The sequence below is a fragment of the Schistocerca cancellata genome, chromosome 1, assembly GCF_023864275.1.
Source record: "Schistocerca cancellata isolate TAMUIC-IGC-003103 chromosome 1, iqSchCanc2.1, whole genome shotgun sequence".
Taxonomy (NCBI): domain Eukaryota; kingdom Metazoa; phylum Arthropoda; class Insecta; order Orthoptera; family Acrididae; genus Schistocerca; species Schistocerca cancellata.
In genome coordinates, this window is record NC_064626.1 from 1,019,227,217 (window position 1) to 1,019,253,870 (window position 26,654).

General features: G+C 43.0%; 1 protein-coding gene across 1 annotated transcript in view; it reads left to right on the forward strand.

Moving 5' to 3' along the window:
* Positions 1-26,654, forward strand: part of LOC126089435 (ankyrin-3-like) — a 270,212-nt gene that overhangs the window by 51,424 nt on the left and 192,134 nt on the right. Inside the window, exon 2 of the mRNA XM_049906909.1 lies at positions 10,703-10,992. Within this exon, the coding sequence (XP_049762866.1) occupies positions 10,744-10,992 (249 nt within the window). The 5' untranslated portion in view covers positions 10,703-10,743. The remainder of the gene's footprint in view (positions 1-10,702; positions 10,993-26,654) is intronic.

Here is a 26,654-nt window from a genome sequence, read left to right on the forward strand (position 1 = left end):
CATGGAATAATGAGGCCAAGCTGGCATTGAAAAGGTGAAGACTGCCATCACAGACTCTACTCTGTTAGCACACCCAGTTCCACAGGCATCTCTCATCCTAATGGTTGACATATCTGCCACTGCTATCGGTGCTCTGCAACAGCAAGTAGGGGGACACTGGCTGTCCTTGTCCTTTCTCTATCAAAATTTATCACATAATTGGGTCCACATACCATTGTGAACTGTACACAGCTTGTGCCTCCAGTAAGGAAATTTGCCATTATGTTAGAGAGATGGCAATTCATCCTTGTCACAGACCACAAGCCTCTGACATACACTTTCTGCCAGCGTTCAGAGAAAGCATCACCATATGAGCTGCACCATCTAGACAATATCTGGCAGTTTGCCAACCTCATAGTCTTTGTTGAGGGAGACCTGACCTGAATGTGCCAGGAGACACTCTCCGTCAGATCCAAGTGATCACTGATGCAGTTGATTTTGAAGCTCTTGATGCAGTGCAACAAGCACTCAGTGAGCTGCAAGACTTTTGGATACAACCATCAGGCCTACTGTTCCATCATTTTACGGTAACTTTGTCAAACATGCTGCTGTATTGTGACATTGCGATTACCATAACGTGACCATTTGTGACTGTTGATTTTCGGCAGCAGGCAATCACCTCCTTACATGACCTGTAGCATCCTGGAGTATGGGGCACTATGAACATGGTGAAGTGAGCTTCTGTTTGGCCAAACATGCATAAAGAGTGTAAGGAATATGTGCACCAATATATGGCCTGTAAATGGAAAAAGTTAGGCGACATGACAGGGTACCTCTTGGCATGTTCATTCTACTGAGTCAAAGATTTGAGCATGTGCATCTGGGCATTGCTGGACTCCTCCCACCATCAGAAGGGTATACCTGCTGCCTTACAGCCATTGATCATTTCAAATGCTGGGTGGAGGTGTTGCCTATGGGTGAGATTACCACCAAAACCATCATGATCACGTTCTCCTGGTGATGGACTGCCCATTTTGGTATACCACTAAAAGTTACAGTAGACCAAGGAAGACAATTCAAGTCATATCTGTTCAAAGCACTCACCATTCTACTGGATATGAAGTGTATTGGAACCACAGCTTACCACCTGGTACTGAATGGCATAACTAAGTGAATGCACCAGAAGTTGAAAGTGTCTGTTTGGTATCATGAATTGCAATGGTTGACAGAGAGATTGCCCATTGTCCTCATGGACCTCCGTGTCTCGCTGAAAGAAGATCTGAAAGCCATGAGTGAGGGACTTGTATATGGACAGCCTATAGAAGTGTCCAATGAGTTCTTCAAAACATGTCAAATGGTCACACTGAACTGTCAGACTTCGTACACATGCCATGTGAACAAATCCAGCAGCTATGTCCCATTGCTCTGGAAGACAGCAGACCTGTGACCCCTTTGTTTCTGATGAGCTGCTGAGATGTTATTATGTTTTTTTTATGGCATGATGCAGTGCACAAGCCACTGCAGCCATCTTACAATGGACCATATCATATACACACCAAAAAAAGTTTTGCATCATCTCAGTTCTGAGAGTTCTGGAACCTGTACAGAAAATTGGAATAGAGATCAACATAAACATCATTTCTGCCCTTTTTGTTGCTCATGAAAACCACACATTGCATGTTGTACCACCATACAGCAAGACCTTCAGAGGTGGTGGTACAAATTACTGTACGCACTGGTACCTCTAATACCCAGTAGCACATCCTCTTGCATTGATGCATGCCTGTATTCATTGTGGCATACTGTCCACAAGTTCATCAAGGCACTGTTGGTCCAGATTGCCCCACTTCTCAATGACGATTCACCGTAGATCCCTCAGAGGGTTGGTAGGTCACATCATCCATAAACTGCCCTTTTCAATCAATTCCATGCATGTTTGATAGGGTTCATGTCTGGAGAACATGCTGGCCACCCTAGTCGAGCGATGACGTTATCCTGAAGGAAGTCATTCACGAGCTGTACATGATGGGGGAGCGAATTGCCATCCATGAAGACAAATGCCTAGCCGATACGCTGCCGGTATAGTTGCGCTATAATTCAGAGGATGGCCTACATGTATCATACAGCTGTTATTGTGCCTTCCATGACCACTAGTGGCATATGTCGGCCCCACATAATGCCATCCCAAAACAGTATGGAACCTCCACCTTGCTGCACTCACTGAACAGTGTGCCTAAGGCGTTCAGCCTGACTGGGTTTTCTCCAAACACGTCTCCGACATCTGGTTGAAGGCATGTGTGACACTCTTTGGTGAAGAGAATCTGATCACAATGCTGAGCAGTCCATTCAGCATGTTGTTGGGCCCATCTGTACCATGCTGCATGGTGTCATGGTTGCAAAGGTGGACCTCGCCATGGATGTCGGGAGTGAAGTTGTGCATTATGCAGCCTATTGCACACAGTTTGAGTCATAACTCGGTGCCCTGTGGCTGCACGAAAAGCATTATTCATCGAGGTAGCATTGCTGTCAGGATTTCCCCCGTCCGCAGCTCGTGGTCGTGTGGTAGCGTTCTCGCTTCCCGCGCCCGGGTTCCCGGGTTCGATTCCCGGCGGGGTCAGGGATTTTCTCTGCCTCGTGATGACTGGGTGTTGTGTGATGTCCTTAGGTTAGTTAGGTTTAAGAAGTTCTAGGGGACTGATGACCGTAGATGTTAAGTCCCATAGTGCTCAGAGCCATTTGAACCATTTTGAACCAGGATTTCCCCAAGCCATAATCCATAGGTAGCAGTCATCTACTGCAGTAATAGCCCTTGGGCGGCCTGAGTGAGGCATGTCGTTGACAGTTCCTGTCTCTCTGTATGTCCTCCATGTCTGAACAACGTCACTTGGATTCACTTCAAGGCACCTGGACGCTTCCCTTGTTGAGAGGCTTTCCTGGCACAAAGTATCAATGCAGACACAATTGAACCATGGTACTGAAAGTCTAAGCATGGTTGAGCTACAGACAACATGGGCCATGTACCTCTTTCCTGGTGGAATGACTGGAACTGATTGGCTGCCGGACCCCCTCTGTCTATTAGGTGCTGCTCATGCATGGTAGTTTGAATCTTTAGGCGGGTTTAGTGACATCTCTGAACAGTCAAAGGGACTGTGTTTGTGATACAATATCCACAGTCAACATCTATCTTCAGGAGTTCTGGGAACCTGGGTGAAGCTAAACTTTTTTTGATGTGTGTATTATCAGTAGGGAGAAAAATATTTTCAAGGTCAATATGATGGGTACACCAACCACATCACCACTAACAGGCTCAAACCAGCTTTCAGCACTCCCTACAATGGTACAGAGTCATTCACAGACACACCCACCATGGACTCTACAAACACACCAGCTGCACTGCCACTCACCATGGATAAGCTGCAGTGGATGTTGGAGGCTGCCTTTAATGACTCAGCAACAGCCTGCACAAGACATGTTGTGCACTGATCCAGATGAAATGTCTGATTCAAAAGGAAATATTGTTGACATTAAAGGGTCGGAGGTGAAGTGCAATGTTAAGTGAAGTGTAATGTTACACACACAAGTGATTACCTTTTCAGTGATTATCTTCAACATAATATCTCTTTGATTTATGCTTGTTCTCATCTTATAATCATTCTGTTGTTTGAGTGTCCATCTAAAAAAAAACGTCAAATGAGCTATGGGATGGTTCAAATGTTGCAATAAAGTGAATTTATTAAACCCACAACACATCTTACAATAATATCTTCAGTGCTCTAGGGTTCTTACAGTTACTCTGACAATACTCTGTAATGGTATCTTGTCTACACCTTGCAACAACTATGGAGTGGATCTGTAGTTAATGACAAGAGTGAATTAATTATGAACTGTGTAATTGAAAACCACAATGCTAGATGAAAAAAAAAAATAACTTCCATGTAGACCACACTTTACTGTGTAGGGTTAGAAAGCAATTTTATATTTTGTTGCTACAGTCTATAATAGGTTACCAGCAGACATCAGGCAGGAAATTGTAAATCCCCAGTCCTAAAATTTATCAGATGATTTGGACTCAGGAAAATAAATTTCACATGACTTTAACATTTACATTAAACATGCGTGTATTCTGCCAGTATACAGACAGCTGATTATGTTCTTTGTAAACTTAGCTAAACGCTTTGTTCCAAGTATAATATAAAAACAGCTGCCGAGTAAAGTCAGTTCAGCAGTGTCTTTTTTCAGTCTTGCTGTTTTTATGCTAATATGCATAGAAATGAAGAAAATGATTTAGAGGTAGTTATAAGAGTTGGCAGTGCGAGTAGGTCAGTAATGTTAATAATTTGTTGTTTGTATACTTTCAAGTTATGGTCTGCAATGGTTGCTTTTGTCTGTTAATGTATAGCTAGATTTCTTACTCATCCCTGAAGATTCTTAACTTCACAGTGGGATTTACAGAACATAATTTGTGAATGAATGAATGAATGAATTTTCTTCTTTTTTTATTCAACATCTGAGGTCACATAGTTGTTATGGTGAAGTAACGTGGTGCAAAGGTGGCAAAAATATGGGCAGGTATGGGCTTGGCCATATGGAACAGTCTTCATTCCATTTAGACAACACTGGAAACTAACTACAACAATTCATTCTTTAACAGAAATGGCCATCCATTTATACATATTTTGTTAACATTACCATTTATTGCAGCAATTTCTTGAGAGAAGGTATTTTCCTGAAACTGAATGTGGCTGTGGACCCAAACTTGAAAAATGCAATTATTACAATATACTGATGGCAGCTTTACTGAAATTACAAATCTCTAGAATATGGCACATATTAATTCACATTTAGAGATAGAGCACAATCTTGCATTGGTCAAGATAGTGGAAGTGAATAAGCCATGTATCATTTCAGAGTAAACTGGCTGGGATGATAGCAAAATCTTTAAGGGGGGTGGGGGCACTGAAACTCATTGGAGTACCTCTTTTTTAGGCTAAGATCAGTCTCCAATGATTCAACATCGAATGAAATTAAGCTTAATTAGAAGCACAGACAGGAAGGTTCTAGAGATGTTAAAATATCACAAGATTCTCGTAAAAGCACAGTGAAAAATAATGTTAGTATATTGCATTAGAATATCAGGGGATTAAAAAAAAGTAGATGAGCTTCTTATTTGTTTAGAAGATTTAGAAACTAAGGATGGAATGGATGTACTATGCCTGTCTAAACTTTATATAGTCACAGATGTGGAAAAGGTAAATGTATCTGGATATAGGCCTTCAACACGTGTAAGTAGAGACACTGTGGAGAGAGGAGGAGTTGTCATATATGTTAAAATTTATCATAGTGTGACAAATTTAGAAACTAAGAAAAATTGAGTAGGGCAATATAGAGAAGCATATGCATGTGATCTTGAACTAAATAATGGTACTTTTATAACTGTAGCTGTGTATAGGTCCCCCATTAGGAAATTTTCAGCTATTTTTGACAAACTTGCATTCTTTGTTGTGATATCTGTTAGAGGGAGGGGAGCAAATTATTGTTTGTGGGGATCTAAATGGGGATTTTCTGAAAGATTCTGATGGAAACCTTGACCTTCAAGTATTACTTGGTTATTTCAGTTTGATATCAATTTGGTTTTCCTACTCAGGCAGTACAGGAAAGCAGCGCACTGATAAATAATATTTTTATCGACAAAGATAAATTTAATCAAACAAAAACTTTTCTTGTTAAGAATAGTCTGTCTGATCATGATGCACAGCTAGTTACAGTATATGAAATAGTTCCATACAGCAATGTGAAACAGTCCTTCAAAGTAGTGCATTCAATTAATGATTTAACAATTGCAAATTTTAGAGAAAGCTTGCAACAGTTAGACTGGGATGAGGTTAAAAACTAGCAATGCACCAATTTGCTATTTCAGCATGTAGATAATACCCAAGTTTGGTATTTGAATATAGTAGAATGTTACCCTGTGGGAGGATTTTTACAAATTTAACCGGAAATGCCTAAAGAATTATTGCTTATTGGACTTGAAATTAAAGTTACGTAAAAACACAGAAAATGTCAGATACAATTTACATAATGTTTTTAACTAATCAAATTTATTAAAATGAAAAGGAATATGGTCATCAGCCTAATTAGGCATAGAAATGTGAAACATTTCTTTGAAGAGAAAGTAAATAGTGTCGGTGGAAAAACACCACCTATACTCCTTTCTTATGAAAGTGTGATGAACCCTATCACAAGCAGAAAAATGTTATAGTGGATAAAAGCAGTTATTGTGAGATATTTAAGTTGTCACAAACACAAAAGACACCTTAACATTCATCAACAGTAAATACTTTGCCAAACCTGAATTACTTCATCATCACAGCAATTGCAATTCATTACCAAACCAGAAATGGCCATGGGCCTAGTCTTATTTCATCAGATATTTTCTACACAACACAAATTTAATTAAAATTCACTTGCATTAAGATTCACACATTCATTAGTAAGCAATGCTGTAACTGTTTTAGCGAGCAAGGGCACTCATAGTAGGTTTACCTTCAGTAATAAAACCAGTAAGTAGGGGGCTCCCGATCTGATATTACACTTTTTATCACACAATATGCACAAAACTCAACATAAACTTTAAAAGCAGTTGGTATATTCATTAATCAAGTAACTTTATGCATTTTGAATAACTTTCAATGCGGGAGGCCCTTAATCTTGACTGCTATTATAAAGCTGAGTGGACACACTTTCTGAAGCAAATTAAAATCAGTAAACTTTGCTAACACTCTTTCATAAATTTGACTCACCTGATATGTCTTTTCAACAGTTAATGCAGCAGATATTTTCACCATATATTGAATTTCAAATCTACCTTTGAAAACATTTACTTTAACTAACTTCAGCATAACTTGTTAACTGTTTGTCATCAGCACAGTCATTGATAGCCAGTATTTAAGCAAATAATCATTAAAACCACAAAAACTTTAAAATGAAGCTGTTCAATTACTAGGGAGGCTTTCATAAAAGCAACCTTTACTTCCTCCCTCAACTTCAACAAAATGTACAGTAATTTAAAGCAAATTTTTGCACTCAATTTCAAGCAAAAGTAATCAAACACTTGTTTTTGATAACCAGTTCTCATACTCAGGGCACTTGGAAATCATTGTCCAAAAGGAGAGGATCCTAACAGGTATCATGATAGGAAAAAACAATTCAAGGTAGGTACATGAATTTAACATGAGTTACCTTATATTTGCACAAACCAAATGTGCTGATCCAACACTTTACAAAAGGTCTGACTTCTCCTCTCTGCTGAAGTGATTGCGCAAGGTTGGTGGTGAGTACATAACAACAGGTGGACTTTCTGTTGGAGGTGATACGCTCTGTTATTTCTTCTTGATGATGATCATCATCCTTTATGGTATTTTCCAGGAACAGAGCAATGTATTAGAGCCATTCATCCACCTGTGGCTTTTCCATAATATCTCTAAGCACTGAAAGCCTCACTCAGCACCTGCACAATGCACCTTCCAATTACTAGCTGCCGACTGTACAGTTGCTAGTCTCCGACTGTATTGTTCCACCTTTTACCTTGAACCAACCACATTTTGCATGTGCTAACTCACTTTCATTTCAGAGGGGAAGCACACCAAGTTTTTGTTTATACAATTCAAAAGTTGTATATTCATATCGTTTACAAAATCCTTTCATTTGCACATGTTAGTAAATCAACAGAAAAATACATATAATCAAAGTCTTCCACCTCTAAATGATGCAAAGTATTCTGAAGGTGAAGAGAAAACATAGCGCATATCTTTCTACATCTTTACAGCATATCAAAGATTTTATACCTAAGAAGACATACTTTATATAAAGTATAATTAATCAGAAAAAATATTTAGGAACTTAACAATGGTGTTACAAGGTGTATGGGGAAATTGATGCTAATTTAAAATTTATCGTATTTTGTGATACCTTTGTGAGTACACCTGAAAACAGTTTCTCTAAGAAAAACATAATTATAAGAAACCATCCTTAAACCATGGCTTAATAAAGGGATCCAAATATCTTATAAATAGAAAATGGAAATGTATCTTATAGAAATAAAGAATTATGATCCAGAAACAGTCAAACACTAAAAAAACTACTGCACTGTATTAAGAAAAGTTATTAAAAAGTCCAGAAGTGTGTGCATTATGTCTGAGGTTAGTACCTCTGATAATAAAATTAAAACAATTTGAAATGTTGTTATAAGGGAAACAGGGCAACTGAGAGCACAAAGAGACTGTATTTCTGTCAAACTCAGTGAAAACTTTGTTAACAAAAAGCAGCAATAGAAAATATTTTTAATAATCCTTTTTTAAGTGCTGTAGAGAAAATAGGATCCAGCTATTCACTAGAAATTGCAAGGCTGTATATGCAAGAGGTAATACCTACGTAATTTGATAAAAGTTGAAATTCAAACCACTTCTCCTACTGAAATTAGTAAAATAATAAATTCACTCAGGGGTCACATGGAATTCCTAACAGAGTACTAAAAGCTTGTTCCCAACAGATCAGTAGGATTCTCAGCCATATATGTAGTAGCTCACTGAAACAGGGCGTTCTTCCAGATAGACTGAAACATGCTGTTGTTAAACCACTGCATAGAAAAGGGGATAGGTCCAGCAGCTTTATCCAAAATTCTTGAGAAACTAAGGCTTTTCACTGGAAAATGCTGTATAAGCTTTTTCTTACAAATATTAAATGCTCTGAGTAACTGAACATAACCCATTGGGATATTTTGTGATCTCTCAAAGGCTTCTGACTGGGTGATTCATGAAATTCTTCTAGATAAACATAAGTATTGTAGTATGAGTGGAATAGTGCGCATACGGTTAATTTGTACTTAAAAGGAAGAATGCATTTGCCTAATGCAATTTAGGGAAATCATGGAAAACCTATATCAGTATGGCCGGACATGGGTTTGAACTGCTGTCCTCCCAAATTCAAGTCCAATGTGCTAATTGCTGTGCCACTTCACTTGCTCTTAATATGTATCAATTACTTTACCCTCTATATTCATGAAGTTGCAAAGCTAGGTCTTTTTGCTGGTGATATGAATATTGTAATCACACACACAAAAAAATTCAAGAATTAGCTGAGGAAATTGTAAATAATGTGATTCAGAAAATTATTAAATGGTTCTCTGCAAATGGATTCTCACTAAATTTTGAGAAAACACAGTATATAAAATTCTGTGCAGCCAATAACATGACACCATTGATAAATATAGAGCCTGAAAAGAAGTCTGTTGCTCAGGCAGAATATTTAAAATTTCTGGGTGTGTGCATCGATGAGAAATTAAATTGGAAGAAACACATTGATGATCTCCTAAAACGGTTTGGTTCAGCTACTTATTCTAATAGGGTTATTGCAAATTTTGGTGGTAAACATATCACTAAATTAGCCTACTATGCCTGTTTTCATTCATTGCTTTCATATGGCATCATGTTTTGGAGTAATTCATCATTAAGAGAAAAAGTATTCATTGCACAAAAGTGTGTAGTCAGAATAACAGTTGCAGCCCACTCAAGATCACCTTGCAGACATTTATTTAAGGCACTCGGGATATTTACAGTACCTTTGGAATACATATATTCACTTGTGAAATTTGTTATTAAAAACCACCCCAGTTCAAAAATAATAGTAAAGTGCATAGCTACAACACTAGAAGAAAGGATGATCTCACTATTCAGAAAGGGGTGAATTATGCTGGCACAAAAATCTTTGTACCTTTAGCAAATAGCATTAAAAGTCTGACAGATAGCCAACCAGCATTTAAAAACAAATTGAATGTCAACTTCTTCTACTCAATAGATGACTTTTTAGATATGAAGTGATAACTGAAAAATGATAATAATAATAATTAATTATAACGACAATGATAACAATAATAATTAATAATAATGACAATGATAATAATTAAATTGTGTAAAGAAAACATATGGTGTGTTAAACTGACACATCCCAAATCATTATGAAATGTCATATTCGTGATCTATGGAACAATATTAATTTAATGTAATGTATTGAGTAATCGTCATGCAGTTCTTCTTAATCACTTTAGAGGAAACATAAATCTGCATTGCTGGGTGGGGATTTGAACTCTACTCCTCCCTAATGTGCATATAAAGTGTTAATTATTGCACCACCTCAATTTGTATTTGTGCTAACAGTGGTCAAGTGTTTGTTCTGTAATATTATACTAGGTTAGCCTCAGTTAAAAAAGAAAATCTGACATGTAACAGAAACGTAAATAAATGCCCACCCATTTGTCTGGAATATGCAGTATCTTATAATATCTCAGTCCAGATTGAATCCTCGAATTAAATTACCATGGTCTTATAATTTATGTGAATCTATTAACCAATTTATTCTGTTCATTAGTAATTTTCTATTATTGTAAAATATATTGCACAGAGAGACTAACTTAAAATATTATGTGAAAATCTTTTTAATAGTATCCTATTTTCAGTTTATTGGTTGATTGCTACTCCCTTGACATATTATGTTATGATTTAAACAGTCACCATAGGTTTAATTCAATTATAAATATTATTGGAAAAAGGGAATTACAAATTAACAAAAAATTCATCTATAATCTTATAGTTTCTTTGTCCTATAGTTATTTTTTAGATAAATATATCATGTGACCTCTACCTAATTCATAAGTACTTTTTGCATATAGGTTTTGCAGTACCTGGAGCTGATCACCAGGCTAGAAATTTAATGGGTGAGGCGGCACTGCACATTGATTCTCGCTCTCAGTTCCTGGAAACTTTTAAGTTTCTGCATCAGTCAAGTATTCCAACTGACTCTCAAGACCTCCAAGGAAAAACTGTTCTTCATCATGCTGCTGAACGTGGGGATGCTGAAATGGTGAAATATCTACTAGATCAGAAATGTCTCCCTGTTGACTGTAGAGACAAGTATGGTCAAACTCCATTAATGTTAACAGCAGAATTTCCAAGAAGTGAGGTGTGTATGTTGATGATACTATTATTGCTGAAGATCACTTCTCATAGAGAATAAAAAATGTATATTAACAGCTGCTTTATATTTGCTAACTTGTGGTACTAACTACAGCATGCTTCAGTGACTTTTTGTAGTTTCCAGGGGCTGAGGCTTTAGATTTTCATATTAAGTTTCGATGATGCAAGGTTCTGCATTTTTAACAAAATGTTTATTTCCCTGAAAAGTGAAGAAACAGCTAAGTAGGCCCACATTATTCAAATATTAAGTAAGTTGAAGTAATAACAATGACAATATATATTTACAACACATGTGCTAGAACTCGCTCATTGACACCACTGTTATACAAACTCATATTGCAGAAACTTGTGAGTTGACTAAGGTAACATGTATATACACACAGTTTTGCTATAATAATATGATTGTGAATTGCATCTGTAAAAAAGTTTATTGCTCAAAACATTTAAAATGTTGCTGGCTTGCGCAGTTACCATATTAAATGTATTGAAAACATTCATTTCAATTTATAATAGCAAACACTGCTTCTTTAAATCTTCCAGCAAATTTAGTCAGTGGGCTTTGTTTAAATGATGGAAGAACTTAAGCAAATATTTGATGTGAAGGAGATATCAAGGTGGTAAGGTAATGACCATGGTTCTCTCTTCTAATCATCAATACTTTTATTACATGACAAACGTACAGGTCAAAGACTAGGTGGGAACTGAGGTCTCAGAAGTATACAAACAAAGATCGAGTCGAAGACATAATACGCATATGATGTTCTGGCCTATCGATCTGTGGATCGACGTCACCTAGCCCCGTCCTGCAGTATGGAGTACTTACCCAAAGGTAAGGGGGGGGGGGGGGGGGCACTTGGCGAGAGTTTAAGTGGGTTACAGTGAGTTCCTCTGCGTCTAACGGCACGGGCCATGTGGGAGGAGAGCATGGAGCAAATCATGGAATGCTGATGCTGAAGTCTTGATGTGACGTCGGCGATCTTAGTCGTCGGCCGGTGCGGGAGCGCTGGTGTGGAAGGGTGATGTCAGTAGGGAACCTAATAATCACCTTTCCACTTGGCCTAATGTAAGCACATAGGTTGCCACACGTAGCGCTTCGAGAGATTTTGAAACAATTCACTACACGTTATGACACACCACCTAACATGTCACATGAATCGTCACACGCAAGCAGCACTAATGCGGTATCACCACTAACGACAACAGATAAACCACAAATGTCATTAGGATGAACGTGGGTAGAGAGCTCGTGAGTGGCGCCTGCTAACGGAGAGGTATGCTGAGCCAGTGGTGTGGGGAAACCGTAGCACGGTGAGGGCGGTGTGCTGCGTGTAGAGGGGTAAGTGTCAGACAGTGAGGTCTGAGTGGGTGTGGCAGGAACCTGCGGGCTGCACCGGTTAGAAGAGCAGCACGGTGTGCTGTCGCATGGAGATGGAACTGTTATATTAGAGCCCTGGGAGTTGGGGCCTCTGCTATGGGAGCCGGGAGGTGGGTAACCCCGGAATGAGTGTGGGTTCGTTGATGGGGCTGGTGTAGGCATGAGTTTTCTTGAATCATGAGCAGATGAAGAAGGCTGAGGGTGGCCAGAGAGTATGGTATCTTCAATGGTGGGTGAGGTAGGGGAAAAATTGATGCAAGCGGGTTTAACCTTGTTGAGGGAGACAGTAGTTACTCAGCCCTTAATTACGATGTCCATTGTGTTACTGGTTTGTTTGACATCTCTGTACGGACCTGTGTAAGGGGGCTGTAATGAGGCTTTTACAATGTTGTTGCGAAGGAACACAAATTCGTAAGAGTTGAGTGCCCTGGGAACACATGTGTGCGGCAGAGTGTGGCTGGTAGGGGGTGGGGGTTGAAGCTTGTTCCAGTGTAACCTCACCCGTTCTACCAAGGATGGCAGTTCGGACGGTTTGGTGACTGGTGTAGAAGCAACAAGTTCGTCTGGCAGTGTAAGGGACTGGCCGTAGATGAACTCGGCCACTGAGCCTTTAAGGTCTTCCTTGAAAGTGGTCCACAAACCGAGTAAGACGAATGGCAGGGCTTCCGTCCAAAGGAGGCCATATCAACGTAGGGCCATCTTAAGCATCCTATGCCAATGTTCCATGGACCGTTGCTTTGAGGGTGGTATGCTGTTGAATGAATTTTCTTGATACCGCACAGCCTACATAGTTCAGAAAACAAGGGAGACTCAAATTGACGGCCTTGGTCTGTCATCAAGTAAAGAGAGCAGCCAAAGCGTGAAATCCAAGTGTCTATGAAGGATCGTGCCACTGATTTGGATGTAATATTGAGTAGCGGGGAAGCTTCCACCCAACAAGAGGTTCTGTCTATAATAGATAGCACGTATCTATAACCCTCGGAGGGGGTGAGGGTGCCCACCAAGTCGATGTGAACGTGCTGGAAGTGACTGGGATAAGCGGGGAAGCTGCGTAGTGGGGGTGATGTGTGCCGCGAAACTTTATTTTGTTGGTACGGAATGCAGGCACAGGCCCAGGCTTGCCAGTCATGATGCTTGTCGCGCCAGCCGAAGCGCTCTGAAAAAAGTCTGGTAGAGGCTCTCACACCTGGATGAGCTAGGTTGTGTAATTTGTCAAACACTTGTCTCTGTAGAGGTTTGGGTATGAAGGGACACAGCATACCAGTTGATTCGTACACCAAACCTCATTTATGACACCGGGAAAGGTGGATCACACAGGTTTGAGTGACGAGCTGTGATCGGAAATAAGGTCCATTGTGTCCGTGTCGGCAGACTGCAGCTGAGGCAAGTTATAGAGGTCTATCAGAGTTGTGAGAGTGCTGACACGAGACAAAAAATCTGCGACCATATTATCTGCACCCTCAATGTATCGTATGTCAGAGGTAAATAGCAATATAAAGTCCAAATGACGGAAACGTCTAGGTGGAGGGTCAGTCGGGGGGTTCTTTACAGCAGGAACTAAAGGTTTATGGTCGTTTAAAATGTAAAAGTCCCTACTCTCAACCTCGGTGCGAAAGTTTTCACAGCCTCGTAAACTGCCAAGAGCTCCCTATCAAAGGCTGAGTACTTTTTTTGAGCGCCATTGAGCTTCTTAGAAAAGAACTGCAATGGAGAGGTAGTATCTCCGACGGTTTGGCTGAGGACAGCACCTACTGTGGTATCACTGGCATCCGCGGTAATAAAAAATGTAGCATCCAGATGCAGGTGGGCAGCAGTCACTGCGTTTGCTAGTAGGTGCTTCAGTTTGTCAAAAGCTTGTTCCATGGCAGGGGTGCAGGGGACCGGGCAGATAGCGGTCGTATTTTTGCCAGCAAGGGCGTCTGTTAGGGGAGCCTGAACCTCGGCTGCAGCAGGCAAGTGCTTCCTATAATAGTTAACTGTTCCGATGAACCTGCACAGCTCCTTAAACCAGTGAGTGTGTGGCAAATCAAAATCAGGTTTGATTTTATCCTCGGGAGGAGTGAGGCCCTTAGATGACACGATGTAGCCTAAGAATCTTACTGAAGTCTGGTGCAAATGGAGCTTCTTATTATTCAGTTCAACACTGGCAGCGGTAAGAGTGTCTTTAACTATCTGCAAATGTTCCTTGTTCTTTTGCAAAGTAGGACTGGAAATAAGAATGTCGTCCAAGTAAACAAAACAAAAATCCAGATGAAACAACACCTTGTTTATGAATCTCTGCCAAGTTTGTGCAGCGTTGCGGAGGCCAAAGGGCATGAACCGATACTGGAAAAGGCCAAAAGGTGTTGAAACAGCTGTCTTTTCAATATCCTCTGGTGCCATTGGAATTTGATGATAGGCCCTCCTACTGTCCACTACCGAGAAATATTTGGCGCCTGCAAGAGCTTGGTTAAAATGCACGACATTAGGAACCGGATACTTGTCTATGATAGTACGAGAATTCAACTTAGTATAGTCGCCAACCATACGCCAAGGTGCCGTCGTTTTTTGTGATGAAGTGAATAGGTGAGGCCTAGCATCTGGCAGATGGTTCGATGATGCCGGCTGTTAAGAGATCATCTATTTGTTCGCGAGCCACTTTCATGAGTTCTGGCTTGAGATGGCGCGGTTGGCAAGAGATAGGCAGTCCGTCTTGCAAGTGAAGTTTGTTGGCAATGCCGTCTGTAACCACGGAAAAGCACGACACAGTACACACGGCGACTGTCTGCGGTATAGTGTGCGCGGTGGCCAATAGGCTGGGTTGCGGTGCGAACGGCGAAAGTTTGCATAAGTGCCAACTGTTGGGTGGCTGGGAGTAACAAACAAGTGAGCTACGTGAAACAAGGTTGGTACACTGTTTATTAGTAATTGAAGGCACTGCTGTCAAGCTTGGTGGCGGCAGCAGGCACGAATGAACAGCTGTGGCAGTAAATCAAAAACATTAATCTGTGCCTGGGAAGTTAGCTACCCAAGCAAGGAGGGGTATGAATGTGCGCTCTAATTAACACAGTTAGAGCTGGTGGGAGCACAGACACTGTACATTTTATGTGGCACACGGTCACAAATGCACTCAGGCATGAGAACACTGTAGTGGCACTGACTAACCTTGTGTGTTGCCGAGACATCGTCTGCTGCAAGCTGCTGCCGTGCCGAAGATAACTCATTAATTAAGTTACTGAGGTGACAGCGTAGCTCAAGTTGTTCCAAGCGCAGGTGTGTAGACTTGACACACTCCTTGAGCCACTTATTGGTCCATGACAAGAGCTCGGAGGAGGGGTTATTACACTTCCTAGCCAGGTGGACCTGTTTAGCAGTACTATTGACACTCGTCGAAGCACACAGGATGTGTTCCTGCATAGGGTGGTAGAACACTGTATTCTTGACGAGGTCAGGCCACAGTTTGTGGTGTCATAGAAAGTTGATGCCCAAAATGGGACCGTCAATGTCAACCACCAGGAAGGACCACTTCAGGTTGCACTCAGGTGAGAGGGACACTGCATATGAAGTAGAACCTAAGCATGACAAACTAGATGAGTTTACAGCACATAGGACAGTTTTGTGTAGTCGGATATTTTCGGTAGCAAGAGGAGATGGAAGTAGGGAAACATCTGCGCCCGTGTCGATGAGAAAGTTTGTGCCAGAGTTCAAGTCGCAGACATAGACTCGTCCATTTGAAGCATTAGTGTTGGACACAGAATGGAGAGTGTTGTTTATGTTGCAGGAGGTGGTGCCGCTGCCTACCTGCGGTTGAAGTTTGGGTAGGAGCACGGTGGTTTACAATTGCGTGCTTGTTCCCCAAATTTTGCATGGAAGAAACAGTATTTATGGGTGGACGTCTGCTCCTGTGAGTGGTCAGACGGTGGCGGCCCAAAATCTTCCATGGAGTCAGATGTGCTGTTGTTGTGTGGATATGAAGGTGCCGTTAGTGCGGCATGCTTGACAGACTTAGGTTTAGTGGGGCGTCCACGTTGGGGCCCTGGTTGTGGTTGGAAACTGGCATAGCTGCTGGACTGATGGGCACGGCGTTCACATAGTAGAGCGGAGTAAGCTCGGTCGGCGGCATGCAAGGTTCACTATTTGGTCTATCTTCATATGCGGAGATGGCCATTTGGACAGACAGAGGCAGTTTTTCCGTCCAAATCTCGGTGAGCGTGGCATCTGGCATGTCGCATTCACCGACAAGAAGTCGAAGGCCACAGCTGGGACAGAGATGTGTTTCCGAGGCGTTGTTCATAGACAAGCTGTCAAATGTTTTCTCTTCTTGTCTTGGAGACACGTTCCAGTATTGTTTGTTTAGCTGTAGCTTACTTCTCGTTCAGAGGAGGTGACTTAACCAGGTCATAAATTAAGTCTGCCCGGTCGTGGAGGTGGTTCGTGAGGCATGTGAAATGGGCGTTGTCATCAAGTGCACAGACACTGAAAGTTTGCCCGACCAGGTTGAACCAGAATTCCAAGTGGGCAGGTTTGAATGCCGGAAGATTCGGTAGATTCAATGAACTAGCGGTCGAAGAATGTGGGCAGCTGCTCGTGGATGCAGGAGTAGGCAAGTCAAAGTTAACTGTTTGATACATGCATCTATGTTTTCCATTGTGTTTGATTTGAAGGTCTTTGTTAGTTTGCTTTTCCTATGAAGGGAAACATGGCTTGTATGTTGTTTTATAAATACACACATAAAAAAATGTTTTGCATCACCTTGATTCTGAGAGTTCCGGAACCTGTACAGAAAATTGTAGTGGAGACCAACATAAACCATACATTGCATGTTCTATCACCGTGTAGCAAGACCTTCGGAGGTTGTGGTCCAGATTGCTATACACACCGGTACCTCTAATACCCAGTAGCACGTCTTCTTCCATTGATGCATGCCTGTATTCATCGTGGCATATTATCCAAAATTTCATCAAGGCAATGTTAGTCCAGATTGTCCCACTCCTCAGTGGCAGTTTGGCATAGATCCTTTAGAGTGGTTGGCTATACACACCGGTACCTCTAATACCCAGTAGCACGTCTTCTTCCATTGATGCATGCCTGTATTCATCGTGGCACATTATCCAAAAGTTCATCAAGGCAATGTTAGTCCAGATTGTCCCACTCCTCAATGGCAGTTTGGCATAGATCCTTTAGAGTGGTTGGTGGGTCACATCATCAACAAACAGCCCTTTTCAATTCATCCCAGGCATGTTCAATAGGGTTCATGTATGGAGCACATGCTGGCCACCCTAGTCGAGCGATGTCATTATCCTGAAGGAAGTCATTCACAAGACGTGCGTGATGGGGGCACGAATTGTTGTCCATGAAAATGAATGCCTTGCCCATATGTTGCTGATATGGTTGCACTATAGGTCGGAGGATGGCATTTGCATATTCTACAATGATTACAGCACCTTCCATGACCATGAGTGGTGTACATTTGCCCAACATAATGCCACCCCAAAACAGCAGGGAACATCCACCTTGCTGCACTCGCTGGACAGTGTGTCTAAGGCATTCATCCTGACTGGGTTGCCTCCAAACATGTCTCCAACGATTCTCTGCTTGAAGGCATATGCAACACTCATCTGTAAAGAGAATGTGATGCCAATCCTGAGCGATCCATTTGGCATGTTGTTGGGTCCATCTGTAGCATGCTGCATGGTGTCATGGTTGCAAAGATGGCCCTCACCATGGACGTCGGCAGTGAAGTTGCGCATCATGCAGACTATTGTGCACATTTTGAGTCGTAACATGATGTCTTGTGGCTGCACAAAAAGCATTATTCAACATGGTGGCATTGCTGTCAAGGTTCCTCCGTGCCATAATCCATAGGTAGTGGTCATTCACTGCAGTAGTAGCCCTTGGCGGCCTGAGTGAAGCATGTCATCAACAGTTTCTGTCTCTCTGTATCTCCTCCATGTGCGAACAACATCGCTTTGGTTCACTCTGAGACACCTGGACACTTCCCTTGTTGAGAGCCCTTCCTGGCACGAAGTAACAATGCAGATGCAATCAAACTGCGGCATTGACTGTCTAGCCATGGTTGAACTACAGACAACACGAGCTGTTTACCCCCTTCCTGGTGAAATAACTGGAACTGATTGGCTGTCGGACCCCCTCCGTCTAATAGGCGCTGCTCATGCATGGTTGTTTACATCTTTGGGCGGGCTTAGTGACATCTCTGAACAGTCAAAGGGACTGTGTCTGTGATGCAATATCCACAGTCGATGTCTATCTTCAGGAGTTCTGGGAACCTGGGTAAAAAAAACTTTTTTGATGTGTGTATCTGCTTCTCCATATAGATTTTGTTTGAATATTTTTCCTGAAAATTGCCCTACCAATGATGCAAGTGTTTTAAACTTGTTTTGCAACAACGGTCATCATATTATAATGTGTTTTGAGGAAGGAGGGAACAGAGGAGAAAAGTTTTCATGTTCATTAAAATGGAAATAAAATATCTTATTTGTATAAAAAGAAAAAAATTCCTCAAGGAGACAGTACTTACCTTCTGGAAGCTAAATTGTAATTACTATTGGTAAACACAAATAAAAGTAGAAAATGATTTTAAACAGTTTTTTCCTTCCAGAGAGAGGAAAAAGGGATAAGTTGGTCCCTCAGACACCAGGTTGGGAGAGACCTTCCTTATGTGGTATCAAAGGAAGACAAGGATGAAGAAGGAGGAGGCATTAGAGAGAGAAATCAGTCAAAAATGTACATTGTACAATGAGATGTTCTCTGCCAACTACGATCTAGAGATAACAGAAGTACAATATAGAGACTGGGAAACATGAAGATAAAACACATAAAATATCACAAAAGTAGAGCTGAGTAACTAAATAACAAAATACTGCAAAAACACTGTAAATGTACATAATTATATACTAAACAAGTGCTACAAAGAAAACTGGGGAATACATTAATGAGACTGAGTACGCATAGGTTGCAGAATGTAAGGATATGTTGGAGGAAAAATTTTTCAGTACTGGAATTCAGGGAGACTGGTACCAGGTAGGAGGTTCCCTTTCTCATGTCTAATCACTGTGCTCTTTGGTCTGTGCTACCTGAGGTGGTTCTTTGTAAATATTTTAGGAGTAAAAGAGACCACTCACCAAAAAGGCAGCTGCATTGAGTCATTGACAGGTGTACACAAGAAAAGGAGAAAATTCGCTAGCTTTCAGAGTAATCCTTTTTTTGGCTAGAAAACCAACAGGCACAGAAACACACACATTCCTATGCCTGTACATGGCACTGGTTGGATGCACAGTGCCAGTGATGCATTTTGGCAGGTGGACTAGATTGGTATGGGGGATGTGTTTGGTGAGGCTTCCAGCTGGCACCATGTAGGGACATAGGTGTGTGTGTGTGTGTGTGTGTGTGTGTGTGTGTGTTTTTACGTTCTACCAGAACTTTCCTACAAAATTGTATCAAGACGATTATTTGTTGATCTGTGTGCAGCATATGCATTCTTTTTTATCATTCCTACATCCTGAGTGTTGCTGTTCACTTCCAACATTTTTACATCTTCCTCATTGCTTTATTAATCTCACTAACTGATCTCTTATTCATAACTATGTATGTTGTACGTTTTTCAATCCTAGTCCTTCTACTGCTTTGTTGCACCTGTTTTAAGGTAATTTCATTAGTTTTCCACTCCTTCATGACTCTTTGTTCATTTTGTTTTCATATGGTTTTCCTTGGTAGTCTTGAGATTTTGGTCCATTTAACTTGTCTAGTTCCAGACATTTCAACTACATACTTCTTAACTTTTGAATTCCCTCTGGCATTTCACTGCTACTAGGTTAGGTTACTATCAGAATCATAATCAGATAAGTCTTGCTTTCACTGACTGTTTTCCTGAAACTAGTGTGCAGTAGCCACCAGAAAGATCGTGGGAAGCGCACATTGGCACGGTGCATCACGGACAGTAGTTGCTGCAAATAGAGTCCCATCCACCAGAGGGCACGCGAGAATTCGGCCGCGACCTCTGCCAGCAGAACAACAACGAAAACTCAGGCAGCACGGGCCGTGCCCAGCCAGTTCACATTGGGCATGCCCATGAGACAGTTCCCGGTCTACTCTGAAGTGCGACGGAAAACGTGAACCGTGTTACTACACAATTGGCGACAAGTAGGGTCGTTCTTTCGCTTGTTGCGTCGTTGTTCCATTTTCGCAGCTTACCCGCGGCATGGAGGATTTAGTGCGGGTTTCAGTTGAGCAGCAGACGGAGCTCATGGCCACCATGAAACAAGTGCTTCCGGCGTTGCTCTCCACGCCGTCTGCTCCAGCGCCGTTCCCACCTCCCTTTCCCCCATATGGCGAGACGGCGGAGGATTGAGACGCGTATGAACATCACCTTCAGCAGCATTTCCAGGCATTTCATGTTGCCGATGCGGAGGTATGTTGTGCTCTTTTCTTGCCTTGGATATTTCCCTCGCTGTATCAAGTTTTGCGGCAGCTAGCACCGTTGCAGGAACCCTCGTCCTTGTCTTTTGACGCATTGTGTTCATTACTGTCTTCATATTATCACCGCCGCACGCATGTTGTGGTGGCTCGGGTCGAGTTCTATCAATGCAAGAAGCAGCCCCATCAGTCTTACCAGGCGTGGGCCGCTACCCTGCATGGTCTTAGTCGCAAGTGTTCACGGAGCAGTCGCGAGAGTTGTATGCCCACGTTATGGTGCGCGACATCATTATTCGTTCGGCCCCTGATAGGGAGGTCTGGCAACGGGCCCTGCAGTTAGAAGACCCTTCCCTTGAGGAAGTCCTGTCCATTGCTCAATCGTATGAAGTCCCTCACGCTGCCGGTCAACAGTTGGAAGCGTGGTGCGACGTCGCGGCGGTTCAGGGCGGGGCAGCCGTGTCCACTGCATCCGGGGTGGATGACGTGCGAGCGGCAATCCGGCTGTTACGGCCGCTCCCGCACGGCGCATAAACAGAGTTCCGGCCACCGACCCCTGTTACCATCCTGTGTGTCGTGCTATATACATCACGATCGGTCGGAGTGCCCCCAGCGTTGGGCCGTTTGTCGCAAATGTAATAAAAAAGGACACATTGCTAAAGTTTGCCACTCATCCTCGAAAGAATCAAAGGAAGCAGTTACAGAGGACATGGACATTGACATTCAGGAAGTTTCATCGGGCCAGGCTCCTGACGCATCGGCCCACAAACTCTTTATCGAGGTGTCGGTTCGGTCGCGCCAATTACAACTGCAAGTAGATACGGGCGCGGCAGTTTCTTTCTTGAATACACAAACTTACTCGGACCTTGGGTCGCCCCTGTTGGCGCCAGTTTACCGGCGTCTACGCGGTTATGGTAAACAGTTCATTCCCCTACTGGGTCAATTCACTACCGACATGACTTACAAATCAGTCACTTGGCCTATTACTTTTATTGTTGTCAGTGATGCGAGCTCCGCTAACCTTTTTGGCTTGGATGCCTTTCAAGCTTTCGGGTTTTCTATCACTGACACCATACAGTTGGTCTCCGAAGACATTCCCTATCAATCATTAGAACCTTTGATCTCTGACTTTCTGGATATCTTTGAGGAGGGCCTGGGGCATGTTTCAGACTTTGAAGCTCACTTAACGTTGAAAGCATCAGCTTGCCCGCGTTTTCTGCGCACGAGGCAGATCCCCTTGGATCTCTGCCCTCAGGTAAAAGAAGAGCTAGACCGGCTGACAGCCCTAGGGGTCGTTCTTCCCATTTCTTCTAGTGAGTGGGCTTCGCCCCTCTTTATTGTCAGGAAACCCTCGGGGAAAATTACGTCTTTGTGGCGATTTCAAGGCCACCATTAATTCCCAATTGGTGGTGGACACCTATCCTTTGCCTCGTGCTGATGAATTGTTCTCCGCCGTAGCGGGAGGCCAATATTTTTCGAAAATCGATCTTTCGGAGGCTTATCTTCAGATACCTCTTGATGAGGACTCCAAACGGCTGGCGGTGGTCAACACCCCGTTTGGCCTTTACCAATACCAGCGGTTGGCCTTCGGAATATCCAGTGCCCCGGCGATATTCCAGCATTATCTTGAGCATGTCATGTTGACAATCCCTCATTGTATTAATTACCTGGACGACATAATTGTCACGGGCCACAGCACGAAGGAACACCTGCACAACCTTCGCACCCTCTTTCTCAAATTCAGGTCCGTGGGCTTGCGTTGCAACCTGTGTAAGTCAAACTTCTTCCAACCGTCCATTGAGTATGTGGGCTACTTAATCTCTCGGCATGGCGTCCAGCCGCTAGGAAGTTTGGTCCAAGGTATCGTCGACCTTCCGCGGCCCGCTTCGCTGAAGGAGTTACAAGCTTTTTTAGGCAAGATTGCCTATTACCACCGGTTCATTGCCAGGGCTTCCACCATCGCCCGCCCCCTGTACTGCCTTCTGCGCAAGGGTGTTCCTTTTGATTGGTCACCTGCATGCGAGCGAGCATTCACCTAGTTGACGGGCCTCCTCACGTCAGTGCCGTGTTTGGCTCCTTTTGACCCCAATAAGCCGTTGGTCCTGGCTACAGATGCTTCGCAGTATGGGGTGGGGGTGGTCCTGGCCCATCACAACGCAGATGGTTCCGAGCAGCCTCTGGCGTTTGTGTCTAAAACTCTTAGTCCCGCACAGGCCCATTACTCCCAGGTGGAAAAAGAGGCTTTGGCCATTGTCTACGCTGTTACTAAGTTTCACCCTTTCTTGTATGGCACGAAGTTTCAGTTAATCACTGACCATAAGCCGTTAATATTGTTATTTGGCCCCGCCTATCAGATTCCGGATAGGGCGGCCCACAGACTACAGCGCTGGGCCTTGTTCCTCTCTAAGTACCATTATGACATTTATTTTCGCCCGGCCGGACAGCATGCCAATGCCGACGCTCTTTCCCGTCTTCCGGTGGGCCCGGATCCTAAGTTCGATCGAGAGGAGATTATGTGTTTTCATTTGGATGTGGTGTCCCGCCAAGCGGTTGATGGCTTCCCGATCACTAGTTCTAGAGTCGCCAGGGAAACGGCAGCTGACCTGGTTCTCCGGCAAGTAGTTCGCCTCATTCAGCAGGGGTGGTCATCCCGACCTCCAGGCCGGGCCTCGGATCCTCTTCGTAATTATTTTGTTCTACGAGACCGCCTCTCCGTCTTGGACGGAGTTCTCCTTCTGGCTACCGATGATACAGCTCCTCGCGTGGTTGTTCCTGCAAGTTTGCAAAGGGAAGTCCTCACGTTATTACATGAGGGGCACTGGGGTGTTTCCTGTACTAAAACCTTGGCTCGCAGACATGTGTATGGGCCCGGTATTGACAGAGAAATTGAGCACTTGGTGGCCGCCTGTTCCCAGTGTGCGAGCCAACAGGCATCTCCCAGGTCAGTGTTCTCTTCATGGCCGCCTGCAATCCAGGCATGGGAACGTGTTCACATCGATTTTGCGGGCCCGTTTCTCAATGGCTTTTGGCTCATTGTCATTGATGCTTATTCCCAATTTCCATATGTGGTTCGCTGCTCCTCAACCACTTCAGAGGTTGTAATCCAGGCACTAGCAAAAATCTTTTCTGTGTAAGGTCTGACAGTCACCCTGGTCCCGGACAATGGACCTCAGTTCATGTCGCAGACCTTCCAGGATTTTTGTAGGCGCTTCGGTATTCGTCACGTTTGCTCCCCCCCCTTTCATCCACAATCGAATGGGGAAGCCGAGAGCATGGTGTGCACATTTAAGACACAGATGAAAAAGTATGTGCACGAATTTCCTGCGGAGGAGGCGTTGACGTTTTTCCTGACGGCATACCGGACCACACCTATGGGAGAACGCAGCCCCACAGAGCTCCTCCACGGGTGCCAACCTAGGACTCTGCTGCACCTCCTTCGGCCTGGTCCTTGCCAGTCTTCGCAACACGGAGTACCCGGCTTTCCACTGGGTACGTCGGTCTGGGCACGTGGGTTTGTTCGCAATCCACGTTGGATACTGGCGGTGGTACTGCACTGAAATGGCCGCCGGTTCTATACCTTGCGGACAGGGGACCGGGAGGTACGTCGTCACCAAAATCAATTACATCCACGTTTGGGCACCCAACCTCCGACCCCTCGGACACCGGCTTCCCCATTGCCGGCACCTTTGTTGGTTTCTCGGGGGATGTTACCACCCCTCCCCTCTGTGATTCCGCCGCACTGCGATGGCTCTCAGCCTTGGCAGCCTCCAGTAGCTCCAGCACCGGCATCACCATTGTTAGCGATGCCGCAGTGAGAGCCGGCCCCCCATGCAGGCCCGGTTTCTCAGCAGGCTGGTTCTCCTGTGGTCGTTCTCCGCGCTGCCCTCCAATACTAAATTGGTGTTCCCTTGATGCCTCAGAATATGTCCTACCAACCAATCCCTTCTTCTAGTCAAGTTGTGCCACAAATTTCTCTTCTCCCCAATTCTATTCAATACCTCCTCATTAGTTATGTAATCTACCCATCTAATCTTCAGCATTCTTCTGTAGCACCACATTTCTAAAGCTTCTACTCTCTTCTTATCCAAACTATTTATCGTCCATGTTTCACTTCCATACATTGCTACACTCCATACAAATACTGTCAGAAATGACTGCCTGACACTTAAAATGAAACAAGGCCCCGGGAGTAGACAACATTCCATTAGAACTACTGACGGCCTTGGGAGAGCCAGTCCTGACAAAACTCTACCATCTGGTGAGCAAGATGTATGAGACAGGCGAAATACCCTCAGACTTCAAGAAGAATATAACAGTTCCAATCCCAAAGAAAGCAGGTGTTGACAGATGTGAAAATTACCGAAATATCAATTTAATAAGTCACAGCTGCAAAAAAACTGGTAGAAGCCGACCTCGGGGAAGATCAGTTTGGATTCTGTAGAAATGTTGGAACACGTGAGGCAATACTGACATTACAACTAATCTTAGAAGAAAGATTAAGGAAAGGCAAACCTATGTTTCTAGCATTTGTACACTTAGAGAAAGCTTTTGACAATTTTGACTGGAATACTCTCTTTCAAATTCTAAAGGTGGTAGGGATAAAAAACAGAGAGCGAAAGGCTATTTACAATTTGTACAGAAACCTGATGGCAGTTATAAGAGTTGAGGGGCATGAAAGGGAATCAGTGGTTGGGAAGGGAGTGAGACAGGGTTGTAGCCTATCCCTGATACTATTCAATCTGTATATTGAGCAAGCAGTAAAGGAAACAAAAGAAAAATTCAGAGTAAGTATTAAAATCCATGAAGAAGAAATAAAAACTTTGAGGTTCTCTGATGACATTGTAATTCTGTCAGAGACAGGAAAGAACTTGGAAGAGCAGTTGAACGGAATGGACAGTGTCTTGATAGGAGGATATAAGATGAACATGATCAAAAGGAAAACGAGGATAATGGAATGTGGTTGAATTAAGACAGGTGATGCTGAGGGAATTAGGTTAGGAAATGAGACACTTAAAGTAGTAAATGAGTATTGCTATTGCTATTTGGGGAGCAAAATAAATGATGATGGTCAAAGTAGAGAGGATATAAAATGTAGACTGGCAATGGCAAGGAAAGCGTTTCTGAAGAAGAGAAATTTGTTAACATCAAGTATAAAATTAATTGTCAGGAAGTCGTTTCTGAAAGTATGGAGGGTAGCCATGAATGGAAGTGAAACATGGACGATAAATAGTTTGGATAAGAAGAGAGAAGAAGCTTTAGAAATGTGGTGCTACAGAAGAATGCTGAAGATTAGATGGGTAGATTACATAACTAATGAGGAGGTACTGAATAGAATTGGGGGGAAGAGAAATTTGTGACACAACTTGACTAGAAGAAGGAATCGGTTGGCAGGACATGTTCTGAGGCATCATGGGATCACTAATTTAGTATTGGAGAGCACCATGGAGGGTAAAAATTGACGAGGGACACCGAGAGATGAATATACTAAACAGATTCAGAAGGATTTAGGTTGCAGTAGGTACTGGGAGATGAAGAAACTTGCACAGGATAGAGTAGCATGGAGAGCTGCATCAAACCAGTCTCAGGACTGAAGACCACAACAACAACAATGACCTTCGACACATCCTTTCCTTTGATAGTGAAAACAGGGTTTACAGGATGGAGGTTGTATGTGGTGTGGAAGTTAAGTGCCACAGTTTTTTCAGAATTTATGATAAGCCTATTGGTCCTGAACCAGTGCTTTAAGGGATGCATAACTGATATTGCAGCCTCCTGCAGAGTTTTGTCATTCTGTCATTTAATTAGAATATTAGTGTCATCTTCAAGGAGTACAGTGGATTCATCATGTATTTTACTAGCCAAGT